The sequence below is a fragment of the Quercus robur genome, chromosome 1, assembly GCF_932294415.1.
Source record: "Quercus robur chromosome 1, dhQueRobu3.1, whole genome shotgun sequence".
Taxonomy (NCBI): Eukaryota; Viridiplantae; Streptophyta; class Magnoliopsida; order Fagales; family Fagaceae; genus Quercus; species Quercus robur.
Window position 1 is genome coordinate 3,741,939 of NC_065534.1, and position 19,262 is coordinate 3,761,200.

At 31.8% G+C, this 19,262-nt stretch overlaps 1 protein-coding gene and 2 pseudogenes across 1 annotated transcript; 2 read left to right on the forward strand and 1 right to left on the reverse strand.

Annotated features, from left to right (window-relative positions):
- Positions 1 to 354: 354 nt before the first annotated feature.
- Positions 355 to 9,015, reverse strand: LOC126716660 (CDP-diacylglycerol--serine O-phosphatidyltransferase 1). The gene is made up of 13 exons (XM_050417593.1): positions 8,600 to 9,015; positions 5,438 to 5,637; positions 4,615 to 4,680; positions 4,471 to 4,530; positions 4,244 to 4,334; positions 3,821 to 3,875; positions 3,457 to 3,536; positions 3,214 to 3,330; positions 2,972 to 3,056; positions 1,784 to 1,875; positions 1,232 to 1,485; positions 1,021 to 1,109; positions 355 to 906 (listed from the first exon to the last, which is right to left on the reverse strand). Exons 2-13 carry the CDS (start codon positions 5,599 to 5,601, stop codon positions 779 to 781), a joined length of 1,281 nt encoding a protein of 426 aa, XP_050273550.1. The 5' UTR covers positions 5,602 to 5,637; positions 8,600 to 9,015; the 3' UTR covers positions 355 to 778.
- Positions 9,016 to 18,043: 9,028 nt separating this feature from the next.
- LOC126693193 (U6 spliceosomal RNA) lies at positions 18,044 to 18,139 on the forward strand (annotated as a pseudogene).
- A 39-nt stretch (positions 18,140 to 18,178) lies between these two features.
- Positions 18,179 to 18,275, forward strand: LOC126693190 (U6 spliceosomal RNA; annotated as a pseudogene).
- Positions 18,276 to 19,262: the final 987 nt, after the last annotated feature.

The window sequence follows — 19,262 nt, forward strand, 5'->3', positions numbered from 1 at the left end:
AGAATTTGAGGAGAAAAGAAAATATACACTCCCCAACCTCATCATAATTTTCAATCACTCCATTGTCGTTTCAGTAGTTTCAATCTAAAAAAAGAAAAAGAGGATTTCGACTCTTTTGTCCAGACTCTCTGTGAACACACTTGCCAAAAACAAGAAAACAACCTTGTTAGAAAAGGGGAGCAATTATGGTTAAACATAGAGGGGGGAGTTCCAGTAAATTATTTTGTATAATTCCTGTAGAAGAAGAAATTGCTGAGAGAGAGAGAGAGAGAGCAATTAGCTATAATATGCAACCATTGAGCAATAAAACTGGAGCCTAGGCCGGTTAAAATTCCACTGATCCAGTCCAGCCAAGTTCTCAAAACAATTTTTTTTTAGTCCACAAAACTAAAATTATGTGCTCAATTTTGAGCTACATTAGTCAATTACATTTGTCAAAAAGCTCTCCATAAACTAGATTTAAGTCAAATTACATCAAAAACTGGAGACTACAACACGAAAAATTGGAATGTCCAATATGGCTCAACAAGTGAAGGTAAAAATAAAATAAAATATGCCAGTTAAATTACAGCAAAACAGTAAACTCATTAGCCCTACGTTGGAACCATTTCCTACTACCTATCATGTAAGAATAAATAATCTGTGCTCCAGAGACTGTGATCCACTACCCTATTGGAATAAGCATTTACAATTTATAAAGGTGTAGAGCATTTACAGCAGCACTGGCTGGATACCCTCAGGAAAAGGAATCAAAGAATCATGTAGCGCAACAGCAAAATTATTGCCTCTTTCTACCTAAACTTTGATGCAGTTGCCACGACCAAAAGATGAGGAATATTAAAAGGCCCCCTCCAACAGATGACCAGAACATTACCAGCCAAAAAGGCATTGGTTTAGGATATAATCCTGGTGGATGTCGAGAACAAGGCCATTACAATCAAGAGAGAGAGAGAGAGTTGGTTGGAGAGCAACGCACAAAATAAGAAATACTTCAAGATGATTGAAAAAAGACTAACATACCATGACCAAACTTGATGCAGATGAGAAGCTCAACAATGCAGATAGCAAGTGAAAGCCAACAAAATGCTCCAACCTTTTTCACCTTATTTCTGGAAAATTAACACAGTAATTAAGCAGGTTACACATATTCTTTTCAGTATAGAAATTCTTTGAGAATGTAGTATTTACTTTCATGTGAAACATGTTGGGGGAGAGGGATAAGAGAGAGTACCGGTCTTGAAGGTATGAGTTGTACTCACGAATTGTTGGTATTGCAATTAGCCACCACAAGATCAGCCTATACACAATCACAGGGTTCCGTGGAGGAACCCAAAGACAAAACTTCAAAAAGAAAGTGTTCAACTCTACTGTCAAAAATATGATGCAAAGGGTGAGAACTTGAATGAAACGCCATGGACCAAGCAGGGGGTGCCACTCATCTTTGTCCCACTGAGCTGGTGTAAACTGTCCCAATGTTCGTTTCACCTGAACAGAAAATAATAATTGATACATTTTCAAAACACAAACCGTGAATGACAGAAGACCACAAAAACAAGGAAGTCTCTGTCTACCAAAACAACCAGAAATGTTTCAAAAAAAGTAGGCATACAACTTACAAAAAGTTACATCAGACACAAGAATCAGTTCTATCTTTCTCCAGAAATTAAGATACAACTACTACATATCTCATTAAAATTTTCCATATAAGGGAAAGGACTTGCAATTATCAATAATATTTAAGCAAACAAAAAAACGTAAGATAAAACATATTTTTTAAACATACTTTTCCAATAATATTAGGCTGACGACTTAGACCAACCCACTTGTATGTTTTTCCATCAAAGTGCCTGACAGTATTCATCCCTGCCCAGATACCTGTTAAAAACCAAACAAAACTTGTCATAACAGACTCTAACCAACTCTGAAAAAGACCAATATAATTTAAAGAGAAAGTGAAGAAGAAGAAGGAATGTTCTTTTTTAAAATTCAATTGTCAAGTGGGAGAGGGGGGACTTGAACCCGAGATCTCTCAAGTAGGCCAATGAACTACAAGGTTCTTGGCAAAGAAGAAGACAAAATACACTGTAAATTGCCAAAATTGAAAAACTAACCAGTAAAATTAGCAACAGAGGGCAAATTTTATGATATAATATAGCATAAGATTTGTTACCAAGGACTCGAAATTCTCAATGCTCTGATATTTACCGAGTTTTATCAGTTCCTTAAATAAATGTAGTATACACCCAAGACACCTAGAAGCGTAACAGATGGTTCTTAAATAGCATAGCGACATCCAGAAAATCTTCTACCTTCTTATGTCAATAATTATATCATGCATCTAAAATTAGCAACAGATGCACAAGATACCTCATCCTCTTATGCATCCTATTTACTATTCATAAATGTAAAAAAAAAAAAAAAACAAAAAAAACAAAAAACAAAAAAAACAAAAAACAAAAAAAACAAAAAACAAAAAACAAAAAACAAAAAAAACAACAACAACAACAACAACAACAACATTGTTCAAAAAATGGTAAATACACTAAGATCCCCTAAACCTTTATGCTGCTGCATTAAGATCTCCTGAACTTTTTTCTTTACCAAATTACTACATAAACTTTAGTACTGTAGTAAATTGACCCCTTGTGTCCATTCACTGTCTATTTTAACGATTTTTGGTACCAAATCATTAATATAAATAAATAAGGAATGGGACGTACTTGCAACAGCATAAAAGTTCAAGGGGTCTTAACGCTTTTTTTTTTTTTAATGAATTGGTGCAAAACAATGTTAAAATAGACAAAGAATGTACAAAAGGGTCTATCTGTTACCGTACCAAAGTTGGCAGGGGAAAAAAAAGAACCTTAAGGGGGTCTTACTGCAACAGCATAAAAGTTCCAAAGGTCTTAGTACATTTTTATCCTATTAAAAAAACCCGCCCTACCAAGAGAAAATGCAATAGGAATCTCACCAAACCAATTGCAGATCAAAATGTCAAGAATCATACTGTCCCACCAGCACTCATTGAAATTTGGTAACATGTGGCGAAATGTAAACTGAAAAAGGCAAACATAAAATTCAGTCCACAATAAAAAAAATAGCCAACTTGAGCATACAAAGATGATAACATGTTCAGGGACATAAATGTAGACAATCAACCTGAACAGAAAATAGAAATCACAAAAGATGTATGTCTCAAATAAAGGAACTAACCTCCATCATCTCAAATCCTATTGATAGCACCCATAGAAGGGGCTGGTTGCGGATCAATATAGCCTTACCCCACCATCCAATAATATGTGCTAGCACAAATTCATCAAAAAGTGTTTCCTAGAAGAGATGGGAGCAAAAATCAGAAGCCTGCAGCACCCCCTGATATTGTGCTGATGTGCCCAAAGATCAAAACATGCAGGGGAAACAACTGAAGTAAAAAAGTTGTGAAAGAAGAAATCATACATAAACATTCTTAAACCTGTTTGTGGGATTCTCAGGTACATATATGCGGCAATCAGCACCATATGATCTTTCTGGAAGTTCTGCAAGAAGTCATGCAAATAAAATTAGAATTCCTTAAAAAAAAATGATTAACTTGTCCATCCAAGCTAATATATATTTTAATTAGTAAATTATACATGCACCCAACAAGTCTTGAACTCATGACCTAACCCTTTACGGTATTCTTAAAAAGGGAAGAGGTTCCATTAAACAATGAAAAGCTTTGCATACGTCAAATACATCACAAATTCAATGACAAAAAAAAAAAAAAAAAAAAAAAAAAATCCCTATCAATTAATAATTTTGTAAAGAAGAACAGCATTACCAATGCCAAGATCAGGATGGAGAAACTTCATAAATTGCCGAGCATCATCACGCTTCTAGAAAATGAGAAGGTGAAAAGTTAAAATCAAAGACCACTAATTGGAGTTTATGACAGTACAGCCATAAACAATTAAGTGAGGGAGAAGAAGGTGGAAAAGAAATGGCAGACACAAGAGGAAATATGCAAAACTGAAGTTTGTTCAGCACACACCTCAATTTATAAAATGACCATCATCAATGAGAGGTATATTTTAGATGTGTATTAATTGAGGACTATAATTGCAAACCCACAAATGAAAGAACAGAGCATAAGCAATAAGTTTCCAACAAAAATACCCCCATAATTTGAGATTGTACATATAAATATGCACATTCACAGGAAAATGAAATTCATTTTGTACACTAGAAGAAATGGAGAACCAACCTGAAAAAGCAAAAAAGTGAGGGCAACAAGGTACACAACAGCCATTCCATGTACTAGGCGCCAAATTGCAGGATGTGGCCGAATAAGAATCCTGTAAAGGAATATAATTTTACATATGTAGTATCAGAGGGCTAAATTTCAAAATATCCCCCCTCCAACCCAATGAAGATTCTAAATATCAAGTGACAGATTGTTCATTAATAAATATGATCTGGTTTCCGACATACGTAGATGGGGCTTGCAGCAAGCAATAGGCAAGAAAAACTGCAATCATAGCCCATACACCCCTACACAAAACCATGAGGATATTAAAAAGTGCAAAAGAAAAGAAAGTCAAATGAACTTCATTAGATTAAAAAATAAGAAAAAACCTTTTAACAGATGTAACAACATCACCAGAGGCACCACTATCAGGATCAAGGGCTCCACTTACCCAGCTGTATGTACATCAACAAGCAACAAGAAGAAACACAAACAGTTTAATTCCATGTATTAAAAATTCCCCACTGAGGATGTTACACGTTATGCATACACTACAACATTGTGTTGAAAGTGCAGCAGCAAAATTCTCATCCAAGGCATTATTACTTTTTAAACAAAGCCAACCCTCTGCATATAGGAACATCAGAGAACATACAAAAATGCTGCTGGATTATTAGAAATGACAGTTGAGAGCTAAGAGACAAGCACAGAAGCCTCTTGAACAAACTTATAAACTAAAAGCCCCTTTTTTTTCAATTTCCGTGATTAATGCAGAAATTCAAAACCCCAGGTTTTATATACGCTTCTTCCTAATCTCCCTGGCTGTAGCATGCATGTAAAGTCCTTTTTTACTGGTAAGTTACACACACTCCATAAGCAGAAAAATTATGTTATGCGCTTAGAGGATAACCTAAATATAGCAATTTACATATGTAGATTCTTTCCTTTTGTATTGGAAACTAACACCAGTAGAGAAATCAGGCATTCTATATAACTAGACATTCACAGCAACCAGCAGATGGCAAAGGCTTTAGCAGAGAAACAAAACAGAAATTCAGTGGGAAAGAAAATATTCCATCCAGGTAGGAAATATTTAAAAAAAGGAATATGTATTTGATTATCTATAAATCAAGGCCTAAACTACTAATAAATAATTTGTGAGATGAGTTCAAATATCATCAGATAAAACTACTAATTGAGTTGAGCACGCACATAAGAAAACAGGCACCAATAAGTAGCAAGGAAACGGTACGAGGCCTGTATGCCCATGCAGTCCATGGATCAAGTTCTTCACCAACACTCATTAGACTGACATGACCATTTTCTTCTGCAAGATGGTCCTTTTTTCTCACTCTCCTCTGCCCATTAGGCTCCATAACCTTAATTTTCAAGGGATGTAACTTGTTTATTGCCTACAAGTCAAAGAAAACGAAATAAGGTAGGTATTTAAAGAAATAAATTTTTTTTCCTAAATTGCCAATCCTTACTAAAAATATAAGACCATTAAAGCTAATAGAAAACCTTTTTTTTTTTGGATAAGTAGGCTGATAGAAAACTAATAGAAAATCAAAGCATATAAGAAACGTACCAAATTAGAAAAATGCAAAAACATTTGAATCAGATTACAAGATCTAATTGCTCAGTTCTAGAAAGTTCCACAAATGTTTCAAAAAGTTCCTAAAAGAATCTAACAACATCATGCACTGCAGGATTTCCCCCAAATTGAATATCATGAGAACATTAGCAGGAAAGACCTAGCATTTATAAATCTCATTAGGAAGCTCTCTACAGGGTAGTGATTGACTAAAATTCACCTGGTATCCATAGTTAAAAGAATCTCATACATACAAAGAAAATTCAGGAATCCTTTCATTTGTAAAAGGTTAATTTTACCTAGACACCTGCAAGCCCACAATTAAGGAATCCTTTGAACAAAAAATCTTGACGCCTTGATGCACATTTTAAATTGCATGAAAAATAACATTTCCTAGGGTAATCTATTTATAATTTTATGCACAAATCCATCATCACACAAGGAGCCATTACAGATAATGAGAGAAAAAATTTGAACTGGCAGAAGTTTATAAGAATCCGAAAATGACAAGCCATACAATCCAGTTGGGCAACATCTCAAAACCTCAAACTTTCTTTCTTTATTGGATAGGTAAAATATTCTTTAAAAATAATACAACTAGAGAATTTAAAGAAAATTCAACACTAATGAAAGTCCATAGCTCAAACTTTTTCTATGGTCCCATTATAAGTGATGGTCTTTTTCCATCATTACAGTGTAGACAATCAATTCCCACCACACTCAATGAAATAAATACATTTGCACCAACGAGGACAGAAGGCAAAGCACATTTAAGGCTGATAAGTTCCACAACATTTCCAAAAAATATATATATATACACACAGAAATCTATACAGCCACAAAACTCCAGACAACCAAACAGAAAAGGAATGCTCCACAAGGCTTTCATTCAACCAAGAAAAATGTAGTCATCCATACAAAAAACTTCCATATAGTGTTCAACAACAAAACCTTAGTCCCAAATAATTTGAAGTGAACTATGAATCCTCAACAAATTAGTCAGTCCCAAAAAATGTATTCATCTATACAATCAACTTCCATATAGTGTTAAACCATAGAAAAGGTGATATTTTACAAACTGCAATCTATCAATATGATGCAGTAGATCCACTCATAAAAATGTAACTCTATTTTATGTCAGCCATCAACCTACAACCCTCATCCCTTTTCAAGGCTTGGGACTAGTTGTGAACAAAATATATGACACTGACCACAAAATATGGCGAAGTTTGCAATCTATCGCTAGTAAATTTTTTTCTTTTTTTTAAACAATGAAAAACAAAAAGAACCAAACTTTATGCTAATTGCATATGAAAGAAAATTCTTACAAAAAGAACCAAACTTTATGTTAATTATATATGAAAGAAAATTCTTCCAAAAAGAACCAAACTTTATGTTAACAGTATATGGATCCACTTCCACATAGCGATGAACAGTAGAAAATGTGATATTTTACAAAATGAAATCTATCACTATACTGCTGTGGATGATCCATCAATAAAAAAGTAAAAGTAGATTTTATGCCGACCGCCATCTTATCACATCCCTCATCCTTTTTCAAGGATTGGTCAATTATGAACAAAATATATGACACTAACCACAGTAAAAAGGCGGAGTTTGCAATCTATCACAAATTTTAAAAAAATTAAATTAAATTAAATACAATGAAAAACAAGAACCAAACTTTATGTTAATTGTTTATAAAAGTAAATTCTTCCAAGTTCAAAATTAACAACCAAACCCCATTTCAAAAACGTAAAGATCCAAAATTTTAGGTGTGGCTGAATCTTTTAAACAAATATAAGCAACTTCTATTTTATGTAATTTAGAAACACATGTATGTCTTGGAATTTCAACCTTACTCAATAAAACATGATTAGAGATTGGAACCTAAAGAAATTACTAAATAGCTCATAATTCAACACCAATATCAAAACACTAAAATTTATAACCTTAATTACCATTGCCCAGAAACTTAATAACGCTCCAGCAATCATAGAGAAAGATAAAACCACTAACACAGTAATGAAAATATCATTAATCAGAAATTGAATCAAAAAACACATACTTATCCAAAATTTTAAATAAATAAATAAACCAATAAAATAGTAGTTGTAAGAAATTGATAATATAATCATCATCAGAATATTACTTTGATCAAGTATGAAAAACACTGTAAACTTAATTCCTAAGTAACGGTCATATCATTGAAACTATTTTTTCTTTTTTAATTTTAAAAACTGAATATATATATATATATATATATAAACTATATATATATATATATACAAAAAGCTAAATCTCCAATCCGAAATGAAATGAAATTCAAATTGAACTTTGAAGATAGATAAACATATAAAATTCGAAAATTGAATCATTGCATGTGATCAGAAACAAACATTAAAATTTTTTTTATTTTAAATTAAAAATAGTCAATTTATTGAAAATCAAACTTCATGAACGAAACGTATAATAATAATAATTATTTAAAAAGAAAAAACAAAAGTAAAAAACACAGAAATACGAAATCAATTACGTACAGAGAAACGTGAACAGTGAAATACAGATTTCGAAAAACGGAAACGAAGAATTCCGTAACCGTCACATCCTACATATCCACACAAATATATATATATATATAGAGAGAGAGAGAGATAGAGAGAGAGAGAGAGAGTTTTATACATACGTGATGTGTGTCTGTTTGTGTGTGTGTGTGTGTGTATACGTGTTTGTGTATATTTGATATTCACAGAGAGAGTAGCGAAAGAGGAAATACTTACGTTGAGAGAGAGAAGAAGAGGGAGCCCTAGGCGTACGATTGGAGAGGAGAGGCGATCGCGGCCGTCGGATCAGAGAGAGTTTTGTTAAGAACTCTTCGAAAAACGAATTCGAAGATAGAAGAAGACGATAAAAACCTTTATATTTAGAATGAGTGAGTGAATGTGAAGAATAAGATTAAAAAAAAAGTGAGTGAGAGAGAGAGAGAGCAAAAGAGAGAGAGTTTGCGAGTTGTGAGCAAGAGAAATAGAGAGAGACAGAGACAGAGACAGAGAGAGAGAGAGAGAGACTGTGCAAACAGTAGCAGCGGCGAAAAGGCAGTCTGGATATTTGATGATGAAGAAATTAATAGCTGAGAGAAAAGAGAGAGAGTACGACGGTCAAAGATAGATTTGAAGAGGTGTGTTTGTGTGTGTGTGTTTTTAATTTTTTTTTTATTATTTTAATTTAGTGAGAGAGGGGGACACGGTTTCCCTCGATATATATGAAGGATGGGAAAGAGAGATAAAGACGTTAAAACGACGGGACTGTTTGTTTTTCTTTTCCCTAAACTACCCTTCAGGATCTTCTCTTTTTGCAACCACCATTACTCTCTTTTCCCATTTCATTCCTTTTTATTATACCGACTTCCCGGATTTTTCCCCAACGCAAATTACCTTTTTCTACTTCTAATTTCTTTTTCTTTTTTTTTTTAATCATTCTTAATTGAAAAAATAATTAATAAACTTTAAAAAAATACTAACCTCATCATAGGTGTTTCGCATGTACAATGGGACCTTTTTTTTTTTAGCCAAAAAAAAACTCATTGTTTTATATATATATAGATATAAAAATTTTATTTAGAAAACCTAATTTATAATAAGTGGATAAAGCAATTTGAAAATTAAGAGGAGAGTGGTCATATTTTTTGGTAATGTTTTAGTAGAAGTTAGGGTGACATTTTTATAGGATTGTCCTTTAGTTTTGTGTTTACTTAAACATAAGGGTATAGGGGCATTTTTGAACTAAAAAAATGAGAAATCCAAATAAGGAAAACCTCTTAAATAATTAAGTGAATAAATCAATTTGAAAATTAGGAGGAGAGTGGTCCTATTTTTAGGTAATGTTTTAATAGAAATTAGAGTGGCATTTTTATAGGATTGTCCTTTAGTTTTGTTTCTACTTAAACATAGGGGTAATAACTAGCTTCACCACATGCGCGTGTGATGAGGCTTTTTTTTTAGTGGTCATATTTTGTAGAAAAAAAAACTGTTTTTTTATTTATTTTATATATATATATATAATTTTTATTATGAAAATATAATTTATAAGTGGATAAAGTAATTTGAAAATTAACAGGAAAGTGGTCTTATTTTTTAGGCAATGTTTTGGTGGGAGTTAAAATTGCATTTTTACTATATTGTCCTGTAGTTTTATCTCTACTTAAACATAGGGGTCTAAAGGCATTTTTGAACTAAAAAAATGAGGAATCCAAACAGGAGAAACCCTTTAAATAATAATAATATAGATAATATAGATATACAAAGGAACCTACTGCTTATGCGACTTCCATAAGATAAGATCATACTATGTGCAATACATATCAAATCAAGTGAGAAAGTATCATATTGTAGATGTGTATTGACTACTCTCACATGTCCTTTTATGTATCAAACAATATGTAGATTATATAAATTAAAATTTATTTATTTATTTATTTGTTAAGGTTACTTGATTTTTGTGGAAAATAAAAACACGTTACTTGGTTGAATCTAATAAAATAACATGTTCATCAATTTTTATTTTACTTCGATCTTTCTCTCCTACAAAATTTGGACCACGTACTTATACTTTAGTTGCACATGCAAAATTTCCCCCATACATTTGATACTTTAACTTCACATAGACCAAATAAAATGAGAGTTAAGCGAGGGATTCACATGTGCACCTCTATGAATCAAACCATAGCCTCAAGGTTCAATGACTTTGTAGTGCACCCCTTTTTTTTTTTTTTTTTTTTTTAACATTTTGCAATGAGTAACAAGAGTTATGAAGGAGTTGGATCCCATGCAATATCCATTTCCATGGTTGAGATTGAGGGTTAAAAATATAATTTCCAATCTCATCCCTTAAATTTGAAATTTTTAAAAGGATAAAAGTTTAAGATTTTTTTGATCCAAAAGTTGAGATTTAAAATTAATTTGTTAACTCTCAATCTCATCCATTGAGAGGTATTAAGTAACGAGTATTGCACGGAATCTCAATCTTGGGGAATGATCACATCCAATTTCCTTCCATTTTTAGCAAGATGTGTGACATTTATTTGACTTTTTCTTTTTAAATACAAGATAAAAATTCTACTTTAACTCAATCTAAGTGTATATATATAGAGAGTTCCCTGAACCCCGGTTCTTGTCCCCCACACCCCATATAAACTTTGTACTTGTGGAGTGACCATCATGCCAAGGGTGCGCGGTGATATTTATTTGGCTTTTAAATGCCATGTATTTTGCATCTAAATAAAAATAGGAGAGAATTGAATGATTCAATAAGAATACAAATCCTCTATACTACTTTTTATGTTCTACTTTATGTTTCACCAATGACAACTTATCATGTATTGTTTTAATTTTCCTTATAAAATGACTAAGGTTTACAATGGAAAAAATTGAAACACATAGCAAATTATGATTGATGGAACACAAAAAGTAGTACAGAAGATTTATATTTAATTCAGCAGAAGAGGATCTTACTCCATTCGATCCTGACCACTAACCCACAACTTTTATTTTTGTTGGAAGTATATGATATGACTTTTTTTTTAATAAGGAAAAGTTTAGTTCCAAATATGTTTGGAGTTATTTTATTTCAACCCATAAAGTAGTGATTAAAGAGATCATCTATATGTTATTTTAGTCATACTTTTTTTTTAAGAATCATGTGACTTGTTTAAAAATACACATGAATAATTTTATAAATTACCATATAACGGGATTGAAAAGATAACTCCAATTATGTTTGGAGACATTTAGCAAAAAAAAATTATGTTTAGAGCCAAAGTTTGTTCTTTATTAAAATAAATGCGGTAATCTTTTATTTTTTATAATGCAATAGTTTAAATTTCATTGCCGAATATGTAAGAGAGTGTCCTATTTTACAATGAACATGGGTGCTTCTTCAATCCAAATTTCCACTGAATAAGTTTTAAGCTCCTATACAATTTTAACAAAACCTCTTCCGGAACAATTAAAACCTTTATAGGTGGAAGTAAGAGCCTTTCCATTTAAATTCTCTTCATTTTGTCTATTATATTTCACAATTAAGATGTTATTTTCAAATCAAATAATGTACAGCCACATCATTTATGAGGTGTCTGGTCTCATCTTTGGCATCTTCAATCAAATGAGCTTGGATCTATTGGATATTAGAATTACCAATCTAATTGTCAAAATCATGGTTGCAGTGTTTCTCAAAAAAGATCATGGTTGTAGCATCCCCTTCAATGATGATATCTTACACACTGATTTCCATGGCAAACCATGGCTCTTACCGCTGCTAGTGCTTTTGCATCCTCAGTATTGCCCCCTATGGAAGTTCTCGCACTTGCTATTACATTTCCTTGAGGATCTCATACAAATACCCCAATGCCAAAAAAATTGTTTCCTCTAAGCATTACTCCATCAAAGTTTAGCCATCCAAAATGACCTTCGCTCTTAGTTTCCTTCGTAAATGGGGTGAAGTTATAGTTTTAGTACTCCAATATACTTGACAGGACACAAAAATGACACGTGATAATTTTTAGACACATATTATATCTGTATCACATTTATGATATATAGTAATGTGGCATCACTCTCATGATATTGATGCTTTAATAATGGAGTTCATATATGATAAGAGATATAATAATGCACGTATTGGATGCATCATGTATGAAATACTTTCACCATATATAGCCCTTGTGATTTGAATTGGGAAACTCTGTTTTTCGTTTTTGGGGCCAAGCCCTCAGCATGTGGAGTCAGTTCCTAAACCTGAAAACTGAAAACAATTAAAGTGAACCGATCTCTCCCGTGTGCAAATGCATTATAATGCAGCAGTTGCAATCCTAGTAGCTAACGTTGACATGACATAAAACGCAAAGGCCCTTATAAATGAGCTAAGTAAAGAGGTTGGCTGAAGTGGAGCCCTTTTCATAATGATTGCTGAGGTTTTGATGTGGAACAACTCAAAGTAATATTCCTCTGCCTCGATTATTCTACCAACAGTTCTTTGAATTTTTTTTCTTTTCTTTTTCTCATTTATAGTCATCAAAATTATTAAGGACTTCAAGTGGAGAAGAGAATCCTACTTATCCACATGAAACAGGACCCCATATGATCAGTACTATTATGGCCGAGAAAGAGAGCCCAGTTAGGTAGCCAATACTCACTAGAGTAATGCTATGGAGTATGGAGCATAGACAGACTAGTTTTTATAACTTTTCTTACATAAGTTGTTTATCCATGTAATATGATATATTGATAATTGTAATTGGAATAATATCACTTTTGATATAAATAGTTGTAATCAGCAGAGGCGGAGCCAGAAATTTTGGTTTGGAGGGGCAAATTGTGATGCTAATATATTAGTTAAAACAAACCTCTACACACACACGTATATATAAATTAATTTACTAAAAGAATTTATCATCTTCTAAATTTTAATGAGTATATAAAAGTCATGTATTTCTTCTATTAGACATGTACAAAAATTTATCATTTTCTACATAGTTTAATTTGTTAAACCTCTAAAATTATATGATTTTAATATAATTTCTCTTTCTCTTAATAGCACCATTGAAATAACTCAAAATTTGGGGGAGCCAACTTCAATTTTTACATGCTACATTTTTTAAAATGTAAATAATATACATACCATAAATTAATTTTTTAAAACAAGGCCCCCCCACCTTTGTGTGTGGCTCCGCCACTGGTAATCAGAGTAATATCATTTTTACTTTTTTTTTTTTTTTTTTTTGAGAATGAATATCATTTTTACTTGAATTCATTATTGATACAATCTTTATTATGCACCGATCGTGATAAGTTATGTCAACAATTATGGAAAATGCTATATATGATTTTAGACTAATTAAATGTTTTGTATTATGTAATTTGATACAAACACATGCATGTATATGAATATTACATCACCCAATATAATCAATCAACGGTAAAATTATATGTTTTCACCGTACCCATCATGCTTTTATTAAATATAAAGAAAAATGAAGATTAATGATCATTTCCTTGATAAATTGTTCAAATTAATTTTCTTTATTATTGTAAAATACTCTAAATTTAATGTATGGTTTTTATGGATTTGATAGTAAACAATAATCAATTGATTCATTTTTTTATAAAATAAGACAATAATCAATTAATCCAAAATTTGATATATATAATGTGGACAAAACACATAAGATTTACAAAATATTAATGTAATACAAAGTCATTAAATAGTGTAACATTAGTCAAAAGCTAATTTTGGTCAATGTTCTTCTCCCATTATATTTTTATTAACCACGTTCTTTGTCAAACTTACTCTTAAGTTATATGTTTTTCTCATGCATGTCATAATTAACAAGAATCATGATGTTTATAGGTTACGAAAACTGTTATTTGACATCTAAAAATAAAAAATAAAAAAAATCTTGTTATCTATAAATGGTGCAAAATTTAAGTTTTTTTTTTTTTAAATATTTTACAATATATTAAATGTGCGAGATATGATAGAATTTTAAACATATGACATTAGCTTCATGATGATTATTTTTTATCATCAGGCTAAGACATCAAATGATTTTTTTTATGTGGGCGTGCTTTGAATCCTAAAAATCTTATTTGATGACAAGAAACTTTATTAGTTAAACTGACTAGAACCCATAAATGATTTTTATTGTTACTAATGGCATCCAATTGGTTTGTAATGTGGCATGCATAATAAATCTGAAGAGAATATGCCATTTAACAATGAATTGGACTTAAAAGTGAACATAAGGTTGGGATGGTAAATAAGTTGACATGCACACTTGTTTTTGTATTTTGAAACCAACAAGAGACAAAACATATAAAAAAAAATGTTATCTCAATGTGTTACAGCTCACTAGGATTGAAAATGAAATAGCATTCAAATGAAAACAATATTATATAAAGAGGATTTTTTTTTTTTTTTTTTTTTTTGAGAATTTTTTCTCAACAACATTAAAGATGTTCTAATAAATAATAGTAAAAAATTTGAAAGTAATAAAAAGAAAAAAATAAATAATAAATGGAACATGCTTTTAAAGAGGGGGCCCCTACCAAACTCGAAGACATATAGTTAATGTTCGTACCCAAAAAAAGAATGAAATACTTGTTGCTTGACTCACTGACTGTTTGTGGTCCTTCAATATTAATTATTATTTAAAAAATAAATAAATACTAAGTTAATTTTTTAATTATTTGTATGGGAGATTTTCACGACGGAACTCTTACACTACAGCATAAAAAAATTATTTTATATATATATATTGGGGGGTGGGAGAGTGTGTTAGGGATCTCATTTTTTTTTTTTTGGCCAAGTGTTAGGGATCTCATCATCTCATATTAAGTCAGTGTCCTAATTGACACGTCCCTTTTGGCCTCTGATTCCGTACTATTCCAAATGTGAGTCGCCAAAATGTGGCAGATACTTGTAGTACTACTACTATAATCATGACCTTGCTTTTATGAATGAATTCTGTATTAGCTGTAAATTTTCTCTGGTGGAAAAAAAAAAAAAATATATATATATATATATATATGTAGGGTCAAGATACGCAACGAACCACAACGATTTTGGGTTCGCATGTAAAAAGGCCCAGACAATATCATTTGTAGAGAGTGGATTTGAAAGGCTAGACCTTGGTTACCCGGCGGTGGGTTTTTTGTGGTGTTCATATGTGTTTAAGGTGTTTTCACCCCTGGAGTCTTTCTCCTGGAAGTGGACTGAGAGGCCTTCCTTTTTGGCCATTTTTCTCCCCCTGCTTATCCAGATTACTTACTTTTTTTTTATATTAGCCTGCGTTCGCTTTCCTTCGTCCACGTGTAGGGTCGACCTTTTCAAGACTGATACTTGTCCCGTCAGTCCCAACCCAAAGTCGTTGGGGATGGTTGATAAAGCCAAAGAATACGGCTCTGTTAGGTGCAGAATATTGTACGGGAAGGGCAGTAAGGGCAGCTTTTCCTTAATATTTTAGATTTTATTTCAAGTTTGTTCCTATACCGTTTTTGCCCCTCTTCTCGGTGGAACTCTGGGTCAGCCGAGGACTAAGCTGTCCTCGGCTGCATCTCCGGGCCATTTCGTGCTTTACGTTATTGAGCTTGGGCCATGGCCTTCTTCGGCTTGGGCCTTTGGACCCTCCCATGAGTAAGTGGGTCTGGCCCATAAATTATTGGGCCTCACAATATATATATAAGAATATATTAACATGTGCCCTTAATAGATACATTAATAAATTATTTTATAAAATTTTTTATAAAAAAACAAAAAAGTAATTAATTGTTTTGATAATTTTTCAATTTCTTATAAAAATATTTTCAAAATAGATGGTTAATATATATATATATATATAAATAAATAAATAAAAGAGTAGAAAAGAATAAATTGACAATGTTCTTATTTTTATGAGAGTGAAATTTGACTTACATATTGAAAGAAGGACAAAGTTGTTATGCACATCTGAGATGGAGACACATGTAAAGTTTTAGTGCAGGCTGAGCCAAAAGATACATTAAAGAAACTTTTATGTAAACCTTTTTTGTTTTACTTTTCTATTTTTAATAGTTTATTTGTCATTATAAAATATATATATGTGTGTGAATAATAAAATATTTTATATTAACAATTAATTAGATATGATAAATAAAAGAACCTAAAAAATGATTAGGAGTTCAATTCTCAATTTGTTGTTTCACATTCACCATTCATTTTCTCTTTTGGGTGGGGCACAAATGAGCTATATATATATATATATATATATAAGTATATATGTGTGTGTGGGGATGCTCTTATGATGAAACTTACTCTTATGAAAACACCGTATAAGAGAGACGTGTTGAAGTAATAATCTATGAAATTGATGGGTTTTAATTAGCTCAACTAATAATATTTTTTATTTAGCCAGTTTATCTTAATAAAGTTTTTACTAATCCCCTCATAAAAAATAAAAATAAAAACTAATAATATTTCTTGTCGTCAAATAATAGATTTGGGATTCAAACTTCACCTACACCAAAAAATCAATTAGTGTCTTAATCTACTGATAAAGAGCAATCATCATGAACTGGATGTTTAAGAGATATGATGTTCAATTCCCGCTTACACCAAAAACTTATTGGTGTCTCGGTCCAATAATAAGGAGCTATTATCTAGAGTGGACACCATAGATTGAAAATCTCTCAAAAAAAATATAAAGTGAATGTCATAAGTTGAAATTTCATCATATTTATTAAAAAAATAACAATTATCAAAAATTTATTTATACATTTAAAGGAAAGGTTAACGAATACCCAAAGAGTATTAGTTTAAGAAATATTTTTAGAAATATTTTATAAGAAAAGAGTAAAAATTAATTTTTTTTTTCTATAAAAATAGTATCAAAATTTTTCTAAAGTTGTTAATTAATAATTGCCCTAGGCACCGTTAACATCAACCTAATCAGCCTATATTTAAAAGGATTGCTGTTATGATTTCACTCATTATTAGATCTTACAAGAGCATCATGAGCAATACCACTTTTGTTAGTCAAAAGGTCCTTTTTTTTTACTTTAGTTAGCCAATCTTTCAAAAACACTTTCCAATCAAACTAAATATTCTTGTTATATTCGATTTGATCATTTGAGTGTTCCTTTGTAATCATTTCTTTGTTTTGATTTCAAACTCATCATGAATTAGCATCTCCTATTCCCCATTTCCCCTAATTTTTTCCCTTTTTTCTCTCTTTCCCATTACTTTCAGTCGCCACCCTGACCTCATTTCGTTCCTTTTTCTCTAAACTAGTCAGATAACTCCCACATGCTTTGGCCAATTGTGACCAAAAGGTGAGCGAAATGATGACTATAAGAGTCAATACTTGGGGGAGCGCTTCTATAGAGTTGGATTGGATTGGATTTTCAAGTGTTGTCATTTAGTTTCATATTCTTATATACTTTTCCTACCTTCATCATAGGTCACAACTCGAATAACTCAGCTCAACCTAAAAAGGCATATTGAGGGGCTCAACATGTCCACAGTTGATTTTGAATCTTTGACAATTTGCTATGATCCAAGAAATCACTAGCCATATTTGAGTTTATATCTCAAAATAACTAGTAACAATTGAGACTCCTCATGATCACTTATAAAGACTAGTTTGACAAAGTAAATATCCAATGTGAGTCTCAAAAGATGCCTACACAACACACTTATCCCTACGAATACATCCAATAAAGTTGAAATGATACAAAGAAGATTAGCATGGCCCCTAAACACACATAAATTGAGAAATGGTCCAAGTTTAATTATGATATCCCAACTTATGTGTATTGGATTGGATACATGTGTATTGCACATTCACATCCAATAAAGTTGAAATGATACAAAGAAGATTAGCATGGCCCCTAAACACACATAAATTGAGAAATGGTCCAAGTTTAATTATGATATCCCAACTTATGTGTATTGGATTGGACACGTGTATTGCGCATGCATGTGTTGAGTTCTATATTGAATTGAGAAAAGAGTCATTGATGGAAAATCTTAGAATAGAGAATGACCCTGACCTCTAACATCTCTTCGGTAACACTTGACGTGACCGTGTGACCCTCAATTATTTGAACTGAGAAGGGGTTGGAGTTTTAAGGAGTAGTAGACAGGCTAGTAGAAGTAGAGGAAGTGGGCCAAAGAGGAGTTATCAATGCTATTACATGCGTTGTAGACTATGGGCACGAGTGGGTCAAATAGTGAGAGTGAGAAAGTGAAAAAGTATGAGAGAGGAGAGATAGTGAGGGAATTGAATCATCGATCAAAGAAATGAAAGGGAATTGTGTGTAGGAGAGAGAGAGAGGTAACTAAAAATCCTACCTATTTAAAAATTCATATTTAAATTAGATCCGTAAAAAATACAAAGTTTGTTGGAGAGTATATTTGAAAATATTGTTTAGCTAAGATACTAAAATAGCCCTTTAGCTAAAATTCACACTCAATGAAAAGAGTCGACTTGAAGAAAAGAAATTATCCGCAATTTTTTACAATCCAATTCTAATAAATTCCGTTATAAAGCTAGCATCAGAATCCATTGCTTTAATGGAATCAACTATTTTTGATAAAGAACTAGATAATTAAAAAAAAAAAAAAAAAGTGTTTTTGCCTCTATCTCTACTTCGAGAGGGGGCTCGATTGGAGAAAAATTGTGGCGTTGATGTCGGAGATGCTCTTATGAGTAGCAATTGTTGGAGGAGATTTTGGGAAAATAGACTAAGTAAATTAGTTAAAATCGAGTTGTTGAAGATACCCTAAGATAAAATAGATGTGACAAAAATTATTATTTCTTCATGTTAACATGTACCCTCACTCATGTGATAGATCATAGATCCCACAAGATAGGGGATTTAGATTGCTGAAAAAATTAATATGATAATGATA

Coding starts and splice junctions, on each gene's coding strand:
- LOC126716660 (XM_050417593.1), bottom strand. CDS start 5,601: ATGGAGCCTAATGGGCAGAGGAGAGTGAGAAAAAAGGACCATCTTGCA. Junction 4,531..4,614: donor GTTGTTACATCTGTTAAAAG/GTTTTTTCTTAT, acceptor GGTTTTGTGTAG/GGGTGTATGGGCTATGATTG. Junction 1,486..1,783: donor AGCCTAATATTATTGGAAAA/GTATGTTTAAAA, acceptor TTTTCTGTTCAG/GTGAAACGAACATTGGGACA.